The sequence below is a fragment of the Pinus tabuliformis genome, chromosome 1_1 (genome assembly GCF_031772625.1).
Source record: "Pinus tabuliformis cultivar Carrire ecotype Pingquan chromosome 1_1, CPIR1, whole genome shotgun sequence".
In the NCBI taxonomy this organism is placed as follows: domain Eukaryota; kingdom Viridiplantae; phylum Streptophyta; class Pinopsida; order Pinales; family Pinaceae; genus Pinus; species Pinus tabuliformis.
This window is the reverse complement of record NC_142297.1, coordinates 341,482,382-341,496,007: the sequence shown is the minus strand read 5'-3', so window position 1 is coordinate 341,496,007 and position 13,626 is coordinate 341,482,382. Positions and strand designations below refer to the sequence as shown.

At 38.2% G+C, this 13,626-nt stretch overlaps 1 protein-coding gene across 1 annotated transcript; it reads right to left on the bottom strand.

Annotated features, from left to right (window-relative positions):
- Positions 1 to 1,050: 1,050 nt before the first annotated feature.
- LOC149212969 (uncharacterized) lies at positions 1,051 to 2,143 on the bottom strand. Its single transcript, XM_089390691.1, has 3 exons — positions 2,024 to 2,143; positions 1,571 to 1,926; positions 1,051 to 1,390 (listed from the first exon to the last, which is right to left on the bottom strand). Exon 2 carries the CDS (start codon positions 1,907 to 1,909, stop codon positions 1,589 to 1,591), a length of 321 nt encoding a protein of 106 aa, XP_089246817.1. The 5' UTR covers positions 1,910 to 1,926; positions 2,024 to 2,143; the 3' UTR covers positions 1,051 to 1,390; positions 1,571 to 1,588.
- Between the last annotated feature and the right edge of the window lie 11,483 nt (positions 2,144 to 13,626).

The following is a 13,626-nucleotide window of genomic DNA, read 5'->3' as shown; positions in this document are numbered from 1 at the left end:
CAACTCCGCAGAGTTATTTTGGTTGGGCGGAAATAAAATTTGAAATCTTTATTATTGTTAGAATGAAAAATGTAAATATTTTTAAAAACAATATTTGTTCGGATTAAAGGGAAAAAAGAATACAAATTATTCTTAATTATGGAAGTAGTGTTGCACATATACGGTGAGCTTGTTCTCTCCATTGAAAAGTTGCAGGAAGTCCAGGATAAGCTTGAGACAGGATAAGCTTGAGACGGTAAGTTCTCATGCATTCTGAAAATTGCTTTTTGGGGTTATTTTATTTTATTTATTTATTTTTAAATTGGTTTTTTTCTTATCATTTTTTAAAACAATTTGCTCATTCCTTTTTCTATGTATAGTTTTTTTGATTTATTGGTGCATCTGTGGATTGATTGAATTTTTGCTTGTCCGTGGGTTGCTTGAGAATGATTGTTACAGCCCTTAAAAGCGTGTTTGAGGAAAAGAGTGGTTTTTTAAACCCACACTTCATCTTCATATTCTTTCAGTCTTTTGGATACACCCACTTAAAGACAATATTTAAGACAATACACAATTTTTTTTCTCTTAAATTAACACAATTTACCCAAAAACTGTCTCAAATATTGTCTTAAAACCCTCCTTTGTGTAGTAGTGTAAACTAACTGTATATCAACACATAGTCAGTCCTAGATAAAGCGATAATCTTGCACTGCATTTATTCTTTATCATACCTGCCATGCAATAATAATGTACTTAACCAAAACCAAAAGAAAAGAAATGGATAACATCTTTGTGTAGACCAAAAAGAAAGCGAAATCATGAACCATGACATATTTGTGCATATACTACACTAAAGATATATTTAACTGCATGTACTGCATTGAAGAAATATGAAGCAAGATATCACATAAATATGTAACAATAAGTACACTTAAATTTAATTAGATACATTTAAATGAATATATACATTAAATTTAATTTTGATTGATAATTTTTTATTTAATTAGTTTATTTAATTAATTATTCAATTAACTACTTATTAGGAGATATCACGACCAGACCATAAAATCATTAAAACAAAGTAACCACCCAGGTAGGTTTTGCTCATTACATAAATCAGAATTGCAATATACCCCCATCTTCTTCTATTTATAAGTAAATAGAGTATGTGGCTCTAAACTAACTATATATCAACACGTAGTCAGTCTTAGATAAACAGAGAATCTTCGACTGCATTTATTCTTTCCCATACCTGACATGCAATAATAATGCAATTAACCAAAACCTTGAATTGATAAGGGAATGCCTTATAAGTAAACTATTTAACTCTAAACTAACTATATATCAACACATAGTCAGTCTTAGATAACGGGATAATCTTTGACTGCATTTATTCTTTCCCATACCTGCCCTGCAATGACAATGTAATTAACCGTAAGGAAAAGAAATTCATTACATATTTCATGCCAAAATTAATAACGATGACATATTTGTGCATATAGTGCAGTAGTGAAGCAAAAGCGAAGCATAAATTTCAGAGAGGAAAACAAAAGCCACTTAGTATAAGTTGGTCTAGTTAAGTTGCCATTACCTGGTGTCATAAGTTGCTCTAAAAAGTTGTCGAGCTGTTGTTGCCGCCGCCTATGTTGTTGCTGTTGATGGTGTTGTTGCTCTTGTGGTTGTTGTTGCTGCCGACGACGGCATTGTGGCCGACGGCGCCATTGCCTACGACGGAATTTTGGCCGACGGCGCCATTGCCTACGACGGAATTTTGGTTGTTGCTGAAGGCATTGTGGCCGACGGCGCCATTGCCTACGACGGAATTTTGGTTGTTGCCGACGGCATTCTGATAGTTGCCGAAGCCGGGATTGTTGCTCTTGGTTGTTGCTCCCGATGGCGTTATCTCACGGGATGGATTCCAGGCGCTCATGTTGTTGGTTTACGCTTCTGCAAAAAAAACGGCTTCAGTTGAACAATACATAACGTGGACATAGAATATGAGCAAATCAATGATATCTCACAGATTAGAAATATACAAGCATACCTAGAACTGGAGTAGGGCAAATTCCGCAAGCAAGAGGTGAGAAATACAATTGCATGGCCTGCCTTATATAGAAGTAGGCGAACTCCAAACTCGGATTTGAAAACCATCTACACTCCCAACCATGGTCAAGTTTTGAAGTTTTCATGTATTAAATTTACATGAATGACATCATCAATGATGCAACGAGCAGCGCCACGAGGATGACATATTGTGGACGCCCCGTTGGGCAGACGAGTTATTATTTTTGAGATTGAAGTGTTTAATCATAAATGTGATTTCTTTAGTATTTGTGACTCTTCAAAAACTTTTACTTTTAGCATAATCTTGCAAGCAAACCTTTTTTTACCATGTGAATTGAGGTATCACATGTCCCTTTATACTTCTGTTATATGAAAATCTTGTCTATGTGGTATATTTTTTAATTATTATTAATAATAAAATAATCTTACATTGAATTTAGGTATCACAAGTAGCTCTGTTCTCCCGGCCCAGTGCCCAGCCCCGAGCGGGCGGCCCCAAAAACAAGTTAGTGCATTAGTAAACGGTACCACCCAAAAATTTGTTGAAGCTTGACTTTCATGTTTTCATGTTTACACGTACCACGTGGGCGGCCCTTGGTATGTCAGTACGCTGCGTGGGGATGACGGGGGCGGGCTGCCCTGTTTACTAATGTAACTAAGATTTATTCGCAAAGGGACAGAGTTATTTTGCTTGGGCGGGAAAAAAAAATTGAAATCTTTGTTATTATTACAGTGAAAAATGTAAATATTTTTAAAAACAATTCTGATTAAAGTGAAAAATTAAATATTTTTAGTTTTTAAAAATAAGGTACATTTTTAACTTTCTGTGATTATTGTTTAGAAAATTATCACTCTCATCATCGAGAGTACCATATTCATTTTGTCAAAATTTCTAATGTTGAAAAAAAAATCCATCTCCAAAACAAAACAAAAAAAATAATGTACATATATTTTTTACAACTAAGCACTGTACTATTTGATTCGCTGTACTATTTGTGTCGTGACAAATAGTACACCAATACGGGAGTGAGTTTGGTGAGGCGTGGTTTTTGAACATTGCCAATATGATTTAATTAGTTTGAAAAATAAACAAACTTCAATTATTGGTGCTCTTGGAATTTGAATGGAAGTGTTTAATCATAAATGTAATTTCTTTAGTATTTGTGACTATTCAAAAACTTTTACTTTTATCATGGGACTTACTGACCCTTTAGCATAATCTTGCAGGCAACCCTTTTTTTGGTGGACTTTTACCATAATCTTGCATCTTTTTTTTTTGTGGACTTTTACCATAATCTTGCATGTGAATTTAGGTATCACATGGGAAGGAAAATCTAATGTATGTGGTATACTTTTTAATTATTATTAATAATAAGGTAATCTTGCATTGAATTTAGGTATCACATGTATTCTATACTTCCCGAGGAAAATCTAGTATATGCCTAGTATATTTTTTAATTATTATTAATAATAAGGTCTTTTTATGTAAGATAATAATATGCTTGTCTAGGTAAGATATTTTGGTTTTGGTAGTCTTGTTAATAAATGTTTTAATTTTTTTTTTTTTGAGAATTTATTTTAATAGAATCACTTTATTTATTATTTTTTTAGAAATGTATTTTTGGTGGTTAATGTTATTAAAAATGTATATAGTTTTATCTAGTATCAAGTGTTTTCATGTAATAATATTAGCTCGATTCATAATAAGATTACTATTATAGATATTTGGTGGCTATTGAAGATATTTTTAAGGAAAAACAATTGAGTTCAAAATTGGAGGATTTACCCCTCAAATCAGTTGTGATGAATCTCTCATACTACTTTAAGAACCATTCATTTGAACTTAAGTTGGGGTGGTGGAGAACCTATGGCCTGCCTCCTTATATTTTGTTTCAAGTTGAAAAGAGGTTTCATAAAGCCCTTCCTTTGACCGTACGATTTTGTTTTTTAGGAAGGAGTTTGAGATTGTAAGTATTGTAGTATTTTTTTTCTTTTTTTTTAATTTCATGAATAAAGGTAGCCTTGATGATCTCATCCACAAATTAAGGCATTGTGATATGTAAGCTTATCCATGATTTGTAATTATTAGCACAAGACACCATTAAAATCATGTCAATAGTTGGCATCTTCAATATACAAGTCTCAATAAAATCTATTCACATGTTGGAAGTAAATCCAAGGATTATAGAAAGACAAATGTGATGGGATGATCAAATTCATGTATACTTTGCAAAGAAAAGGTTGCAAGATATTTCAAAGATTAACAAGGTGTCACAATCATAACATAACCTTGCACTTGTTGAACCACACATTGTATGTTGAAGCAGAATGGTAGTTTTAAAAACCATTGGAAAAGCATCCATGTACCACTCATAAATTATTATGCTCTTCACCTGCAAGAAATTCCAAAATACCAAATATGCAAAGAAATACAACCTAAAACATAGAACAAAATGAGAAAAACAACAAGTATTTTATTATTAAGAGATGAACGTAATGTTCACTTGCCTCTTCGAGGGGGCAACCTCCAACAGAGAAAAGCTCGATTACAAAATAAGACTCCATATATCTCAATGGGGAGTCTTTATCCTTTATATAGGATTCATACTTATTATGCCCTTCCCAAGCTATTTTCCTCGCATTAAAAATAATGTACATAGACTTTTAAAGAGACAACTACTCACAGTAATATTTCAGAGGAGTTATTCTTCTTAGACACCAGTGCATTGTGGCCATAACTCCTCCTAGACACCCACTTATTGTAGCCTTGCCAAGCTATTGTCCTCGCATTAAAAATAATGTAAATAGACTTTTAAAGAGACGACTACTCATTGTACTATTTTAGAGGAGTTATTCTTCTTAGACACACAAGCATTGTGGCCATAACTCCTCTTAGACACCACTTATTGTGGCCTTGCCAAGCTATTGTCCAAAATACCATTTTTTAGAATTTATTTATTCGTGTGCTAAACTCAAAAATCTTTCTAAACAAGCAATGATGTCCTCCTCAATAAGCCATGACGTCTCATGATTGTTTCCCAATTATTTTTACTCTAACTACATCTCTATTTTTATTTTCAAGATGTCAATACTTTCTAAAAATACTTAAAAACAATGAAAATCCCTTGTCACAATATTTAAAACTCTAATAACAGTTCAAGTAAAACACCTATTGTCTCATTACCTCCTAAAAGCAGTCGCTCCTCTTGAAATTGTCCTTCCTTTGGAAGTTTCCGTCTTCTCAAAGCCTTCTAGGGAAGCAATTTTGGTTATTTCTTTCGTACTAGGATATTGTAGATGAAGCTATGTTGGGAATGATGGAATATATTTTTTGGCTAATCCCCCATTAAAAACGCATTATGAGAAATATAACTACTATGCTTCTATGCATGCATGTTAGACATTTGTTTGGTATATGCATATTTGGATCTATATTTTGAACGTATACAAATTATCCTTAATTATGGAAGTAGTGTTCATTGACTATTTCATTTAAAAAGAATAAATTGCAATGGACTTTAATCCCATTGTTGAATGGTGATAATTTTGTCAAAATATTAGAAAAACCATGAAGAAAGTCTACTTGGCTTATAGGGCTCCACTAACATGCAAATATTGCATGATTGAATCCTGTAATGTCCCAACATCAAAATTTTAATGAGATATGGTACACTCTAGGTGTTCTAATGAAATTCTTGCACTAAAAAAACCTAACATAATAAAGATCTAAGAACGTGTTGTGGTCACCAACAACCCCCCTTCTTCACTTGACATTAGCAATAACGTCAAGCAAAGAGGGGACCCTGAACGAAAATCCTAAAAAATAATTTTTTTTTTTCTAAAGTCTTTGTATTTCTCTCCCTAAGGCTCAAATCGCATCGCAAAGAAAGGCCGAAGCATAACTCGAGCGCGAAAAGCAAATACTGCGAAATTGCGATGCGAAGTTAATTGCATCGCATGCCTCACACGCGCCCCTTAAAAGAAAAACCTTCGAGCAATGCGATCGCCGATATGCGATATCGCAAATCGCAAGCATCACGCTATACGATGTAACCATTAAACGAGAACTTGCGATATTTGTGATTTGCGATTTGCGATTTGCGATCTGCGACCTGCGATCTGAAAAGACTTATCACACGATAGACCCATGCATTAAGCGCGCGCCTTGAAAGAATTTAATAACCGCATGCTTAAGTATCTAGGAATGATTGTGTTACATTTATCGAAGAGTCAAGTTATGATGAATGTCAGAATTATGCATTCATTAGAGATTAATGCTTTCACGTCAAGTCTTTTCATTTCACTTCCCCTTTGTGTAGACTGCAAGACACGCAACTCATATAAGTTTATATGCAGGAAACATCTGAGGGAAAGAGGAAAGCACCAATCAGATAGCAGAGAGAGAATGCCTCCGCAAACGGATGCCGCATGCAGCGGAAACGCGGATTCCAGAATATCAGCCAACCGGCACTGACGAAATTAGACTATCCAGGACTCAGAGTCAAAGGCGCACAAAAGCAGCTTATTCAGAAAAGATCCTGAAGCTCAGACTTAGTGAAGCAGAGAAAGAAGCGCATGAGAAGGAGGACGCTTCAGGAAAACCTGGAACGAAGAACGAAAGAAATTCTCGACACAGGGAGTTGCCCATACAGCACGACTCCTAACCCACTCAGTCATTCGCACGACCGGAAACCAAAAACGGCAACAACAAAATCAGTTCGAGAAGAAACTGGGACACGCTAAGTATACACGCGGCGAATACACCCAGCTAGAGAAAGGTTTTCGAAAATATCTTCTGGTCTGCCGGAGGGAAGTGCCAGCTCCTGCTATTTCCACTTTTATCTCCCGAGCGAAACAAGAAGGCAGCCAGCCGACTCTTCCCAGGAAAGCATTACACTGTTGACAGCACTAAAGAGAATATACAGAAACGGTCAGAAATTAGATTTTAAGTTTAGAAATAAAGTTGCTTTTAGTAAAAGGGCGGTCATTTGAGGCTGATTCCCTAATTTCATGTAATTAAGATTGATTAGTTAGTAGTATTTAACCCTTCTCATGGTTTTTGGAGAAGGGTCCGGAAATCTGTCAAAAAACTTATCCTCAGAACATGCACTTCTGCACCCTCAGAGGAGGTTTTTGATGAATGGATGGATCGAGATTTATTTATGTTTGCATTTTAATATCTGTTACTGATGTTGCACTTCTGTACTCTTAGCAGATGTTAGAACAAGTAGAAATAAATCATTGTTACTTGAAGTTTATTAGTGAAGTTAGTCATAAATGGTACTTTTATCTCTTGGCTAGATTCTGCTAGTATTCCTAAAGTGATATGTGGCTGAGTTCTTTGTATGTTATTGCATGAATGTCTGCATTACCATTTGGCACTTCTGTATGGTGGGGTCATTTATTTATGTTTAACATATAGAAAACTGATTATGCGATATGTTGTTCACAACTACTCTGCCTAACTTCTTATGCAGAATGGTTTATCTTTATTGATTTATATTCTGATATCAGTTGAATGATCTTTATTACTGGCTGCTGTTAGAAATCTTTCTAGATCGCATAACAAAAGAAAAACACCTCGGGTTAGCGTAGATTAGATGTATTTTTCTTCATTAGATTACATTAGCATAGAGTTAATTTAGCAGTTAGAATTAAGACTAGTTTAGAAGAACCCCCCCTAGATTAATACCATCAGACTCTACGCACACACACACACACCCATCACATTGGGAAACTGGTCCCATTACCCCCAGTCGGACCCGCTACTCCAAACGGGCAAGGAGCCGCCAACCAGGTTCCGGACCGGGTGGGTATCCCCCTTGTTGTTGACCCGACCTCGGGGCCCTCAACATTTCTGGCGCTAGAAGGAGGGCCTAGCTATGAATGGCACATAATTCAAAATCCAAATACCATTCTAAGAGCAAATCACCCTCACCAACTTCCCCGACTTCCCCAATACGACTAAACTCGGAACTGGAAGTCGCTCGGACATCCACCGCTGCTATACATCCCGATACATCAGAACAACTTATTGTCGATCCCCCTGAAGTTCAAACCTTGATCCGTAAACTCCAGGGATTCTCTATTTTTAACCAGAAATCTGATAAATCTAAAGGCAGCTTGACTTCGCACTACAACCCTGCTCATCCCCTGACCCGATTGAAGAGTGAAAAGTTTGGCATTCAACCAACTGAAATCACTCTCCCCACTAGGAAAAGAGCAAGGAAATCATTTCAAGAGTCTGACAGAGAGACTCTTTCATCCACCTCATCCATTTCAACTCCCTCTCCGTGAAGTCAACCACCCACATCTCCACCTCAAATCACTCATCCATCTTCCGCAACCCTTCCTCCACAATCGTCAAAGATCATAACATCTCTATCTTCTCAACCTCAAAGATCATCTTCTACACTTTTACTAACCAACAACTCAGTGATGGCACAATCTCCATGGAACAACCCTGGGGCGGTTTTAATGCCTCCACCCCTGAGTCCAATACCTGCCCATCCCGAGAAGTGGTTACCAAAGTTCAATCCAGAAACCGGAATGCTAGCTGAAGAACATATCAATAATTTCATGCGTTTTGTTAATCTCAACGGAGTTACCAACGAAGACGTCGTGGTCCGACTCTTCCCCTATACGATGCAAGGGACGGCTGGGTCATGGTACTTTTCGCTACCCTCCGGATCTATCACCAGCTGGGATATTTTTCAAAATCAATTTCTCACCAAATTCGGCGATGATAGATCGACAGCGACACTGATCAACGATCTGTCCAATCTTAAAGCTGAGGCTCGGGAACCCATTAAAGTTTTTAACTTACGGTTCAACAAGATCCTCAATAAAATCCCCGCTGCTTCCCAACCCAGCAAGGAAGTAAGATGCGAATGGTACATCACGGCCTTACCTTCAAACTTGGCCATCTTCGTAGATAGGGCAAGCAAGACAACCTTAGTCGAAAATTTGGCTGAGGCATTGGCAGTCGAAAGACGCGTAGTAGCCCTAGAAAAGAGATCTACAATCGAAGAGCGTAAATCTAAGAAAATCTCTTTCAAAGAAGAAACCAAGAAGAAGCAAACGAAGGATCCTTTCGACATGGAAGGATTACAAAAGGTATTAAAGGCCATGTCAAATGAGATGATTGATATCAGGAAACAAGTAGCAGAATCGTCCCCAAGAAAGCCTTTTAGGAGTTTTAAGAGAAATCCTCCTATGGAGACGAAGCCACCCAGCGTGGTCTCTAACGTAGAATCTGAAGAAGAAGAAGAAGAGAACACCGTTGAAACGCATACCGACGATGAAGAAGTGGTGGAACTGCAAGGAATGTGGGATTTCATCCTCCCACAAGAGGAAGATCAAGAAGCACTTCCAGTTAGCACAAGAAGCAGAAATCAACTTGATCCTCCCCAAACTACCCCAAAACAGAAGGGCGCAAGCCCTCCAGCAAAAGAAAAGGTCGCAACAAAGAAGACAACCCCTAAAGCGACCTCATTTAGCCCAGTCCAATCAGAGCAATCGCCTCCATCAAAGACACTAATAGTGTCGGATGAAATGGAGTATAACATCATCGACGACATGAAGAAGACTAGGGCTAATATCACCCTGTACGAGCTGAGCAAATTGAAACACCAACAGAAGATCATGATGAAAGAGTTACACGTCGTACCTACTGCGCCTCTACCTACAGCTATAGCTTCCCATAATATAGGAAGACCACCAATCAACGCGATCAATAAAATCGATCCAAATGACATCGCCTTGATTGGAGGGAGGTCTAGATCTCACACTCCCCCTTTCCTCCTCACTTACGAGATCTTTAACAGAAACGTGCATAACTGCTTGGTGGATTCTGGTGCTTCAACCAATATTCTACCCGAGTCAATATGTGCCAAACTTAATGTTCAACCACAAAAATCCGCAGTGCGCATAGTTCAACTTGATCGATCACAAGTCGAAGTGATAGGCGAACTTAATCAAGTGAACATAAGACTATCGTCCAACCCCAAGGTATGCCAGGTCATCGATATTCTAGTTGCTGACATCCCTGAATTTTATGGTCTAATTCTTAGCAGGGATTGGTCCGAGAAGCTCCACGGATACTTTTCGACTGACTGGTCGCACATGTGGTTACCCTTCAACGGGAAGCCAAATCAAATAAAGGTTGAATGAGAACTGCACCAAAAGTACATAGTGACGAATCTGGAGGGAGAGAACGAAGCCATAGCATACAACAGCAGCATCATAGGCAACTATTCGGTAGACTCTTTCCTTGGAAATTTCAATGCTCACATATCACCATATTTAGAAAATTTAGTCGTGTCCCAAGTAGAAAACTTTTCCCAGACTGATGATTCAAAATGTGTTAGTTTCTTAGATAACCCTGTAAATACTTCTTTATTTTGGAAATTATATTTTGATGGCTCTAAGTCCAACGAGGGAGCGGGAGCAGGATGCGTCTTGATTAGCCCAGACGGAAATAAGACCATGCTCACATGCAGACTGGAGTTCGATTGCACGAACAACACAGCGGAATACGAAGCCTTGGTGCAAGGCCTATACACAGCAATCGGCTCCAACGTCAAATATCTTCAAGTCTTTGGAGATTCTGAGATCATCGTCACACAGGTACGTAACACCATACATTGCCTGTCTAGTCATTTAAAGCACTACCAATCTTTAGTGCAAGATCTCACTGCGCATTTTACAACATTCAATATTTCATCAATCCCAAGACTTCACAATGCAAGCGCAGACCTGCTAGCAAACGTAGCCTCCAGACTCATTCCCTCCGAAGACTTTAGTCGAGATAGGTTTTCGATAGAATTAATTTTTAAACCATCTATCCCTGACAACATCACCAACTGGAGAGTATTCAACGACGACCCAGACATCGTAAGTTTCCTTCGCTCTGAAGGATCCTACTCAAACCAGATAATCGACGAGGACTGTCATGACCACCAAATACAACAAAATGGCACTGATAACACTATACCCAAATCAGTGGTCAAATTAGAAGATTTGTATGACTTAAAAAGTCGGTTCAAAAGGTCAGCTAACGCCAAACTTTACAGTTCAACTCTGAACTACGAATCAGTGAACTTAGGAGCCGATGAGAAACCCCAAAACGTCAATCTAGGCCAAGGCCTAGCTCCTGAAGAAAAATCAGCATACATCCGTCTTCTACGACAGTACAAGAACGTCTTTGCCTGGAACTACGATGAGCTGAAAACTTATAACACTTCTATCATTCAGCACACTATCCCTATGATCGACAACGAGAAACCCGTCCAACAGAAGCTCAGAAAAATCCACCCCAACCTGGAAAATCAGATAAAAACTGAGCTGAATAAGTTGTTGAGAGCCAGAATAATTTTCCCGGTCAGACATTCCAAATGGGTATCCAATATGGTACCTGTTAGGAAGAAAAACGGAGATATTAGAATCTGCATCGACTTCCGGAATCTCAACAAAGCCTGTCAGAAGGACAATTTTCCCCTCCCACCTATGGAGCAAATATTACAGGCTGTAGCAGGCTCAGAATTGATGTCTTTCCTGGATGGATTTTCAGGATATAATCAAGTGCTGGTACACCCAGACGATCAGCTAAAAACCACCTTCCGAACTAAATGGGGTACCTACGCGTATCGAAAGATGCCGTTCGGTCTGATCAACGTCGGCGCTACTTTTCAAAGAGCTATGGATATTGCGTTCAAAGGGTTAGTCAATAAATCAGTAGTGATTTACCTGGATGATATAACTGTGTACTCCAAAAAACGAAGCGACCATCTCAAAGATTTGAAGCAAATCTTTCAAAGATGTTTAAGGTATGGAATCTCGCTTAACCCGAAGAAATCTTTTTTCGCGTTGAGTGAAGGAAAATTGCTAGGGTTCATAGTGTCCAAATCGGGCATTCACATCGAACCTGCCAGAATCAAAGAAATTTCCGAGATATCCATGCCCCATAACAAAAAGACCATGCAATCTTTCCTAGGACAAATCAATTTTGTGAAAAGATTTGTCCTAGATTTTTCACGTATTATTTCTCCTTTACAAAAAATGATAAAAAAGAATTCAAACTTTAAATGGGGTCTAGACGAGCACGAAGCGTTTAACTTAATCAAACAAGCCATCATCGACGCTCCATCCCTAGCAACCCCAAATTTTTCAGAACCATTTGTCTTATACACGTTTGCCTCAGAGCATTCTTATGCTGTGATCTTGACCCAGGAAAACAAAGAAAAGGCAGAAGCCCCAATCGCATTCTTTAGCTCAAACTTACAAGGTGATGAGCTGAAATATTCGGACGTAGAAAAACAGGCATATGCCGTCTTTAAAGCAGTCAAATATTTCAGACCCTTCTTGCTAAAGGCCCATACCAAGGTCATAGTGCCATTTCCGGCGGTAAGAAACTTCCTGATTCAGAAAGACGTGGGCGAAAAGAGAGCGAATTGGATCACCGCCTTGCAAGAATACAACCTGGAAATCAAGCCGGCACACATCGTAAGAGGCCAAGGCTTCTGCAAGATGTTAGCTGGAGCATTGCAAATCCCCGAAGAATCACCTGAAGAGGTACACGCGTATGAGGTAAGACTAAACGACGCAGAATCATTTTATGCCGACATCATTTATTTCCTAAAGAACGGATATGCTCCATTTCACCTGGATCACATCAAAAAGAGAGCCCTGAGGTTAAAAGCTAAACAATATCAGCTCGTAAATGATGTCTTATTTAAAAGAAACTATGATTCTGTGCTTCTTAGATGTCTTGAGAAAACTGAAGCCGAAAAGGTTTTGCAGGAACTCCACGATGGACCAGCAGGTGGACACTGTTGGATACCTATACCAATAGGTTTCATATTTCATGATTGGCAAGAGAAAGTCCAAATATGCTCTGCTTTGATTTCACAAAGATCCCATATTTCCTAGAAAACAAGAAGGGTGTAAAGTGCTTCAATGATTGATGACCTTATTTTCAGTTTTGATGGATGATCCAACAGTTTAATTTGGATCATGCCATGTTTTCAATTTTTTTGCTATAGACTAGAGAAAGAAGTCTGTCCAAACTGCTTAATCTTGGCAGACAACTAGTTTAGGTAGAGAAGAAAAGGATCCCAACAGCCGAATCTGGGACCTTGGAAGAGATAAGGGTAGAAGTAGATAGAGAAAGCAAAAGGAAAAAAGCCAAAGAAAAGAAAAGGCAAGTAAGGGTCTGCAAGTCCAAGTGCACCCTCCAAGAAGAAGTAAAAATGCTAGGTAAGTAGCTGGGTAAGTAGTTGGGGTTGCAGAAAGGTTATCCCTACCATTGCAAGCAATGGTGATGGTAGGCATCAAAGCATAGTTAATTAAGTGACAAAGGTGTCCTTCTTTATCGAAGTTACAGCAGGAAGCATGACTAATTTCCCTCATTCCCCTCCAATTTCATTTCTGACATTCCCCCATCAGCTTGGATTCAAGGAAAAGACTAAGGTTTCATGGTGTTTCTTAAGCTTTAAGAAGCCACATTTCTTGTCTAAAGTTCTTTTCATTTTGATCTGCATTTAAAACCAAGTTTGTTTCATATAAACTCAATGGTTCCCACAT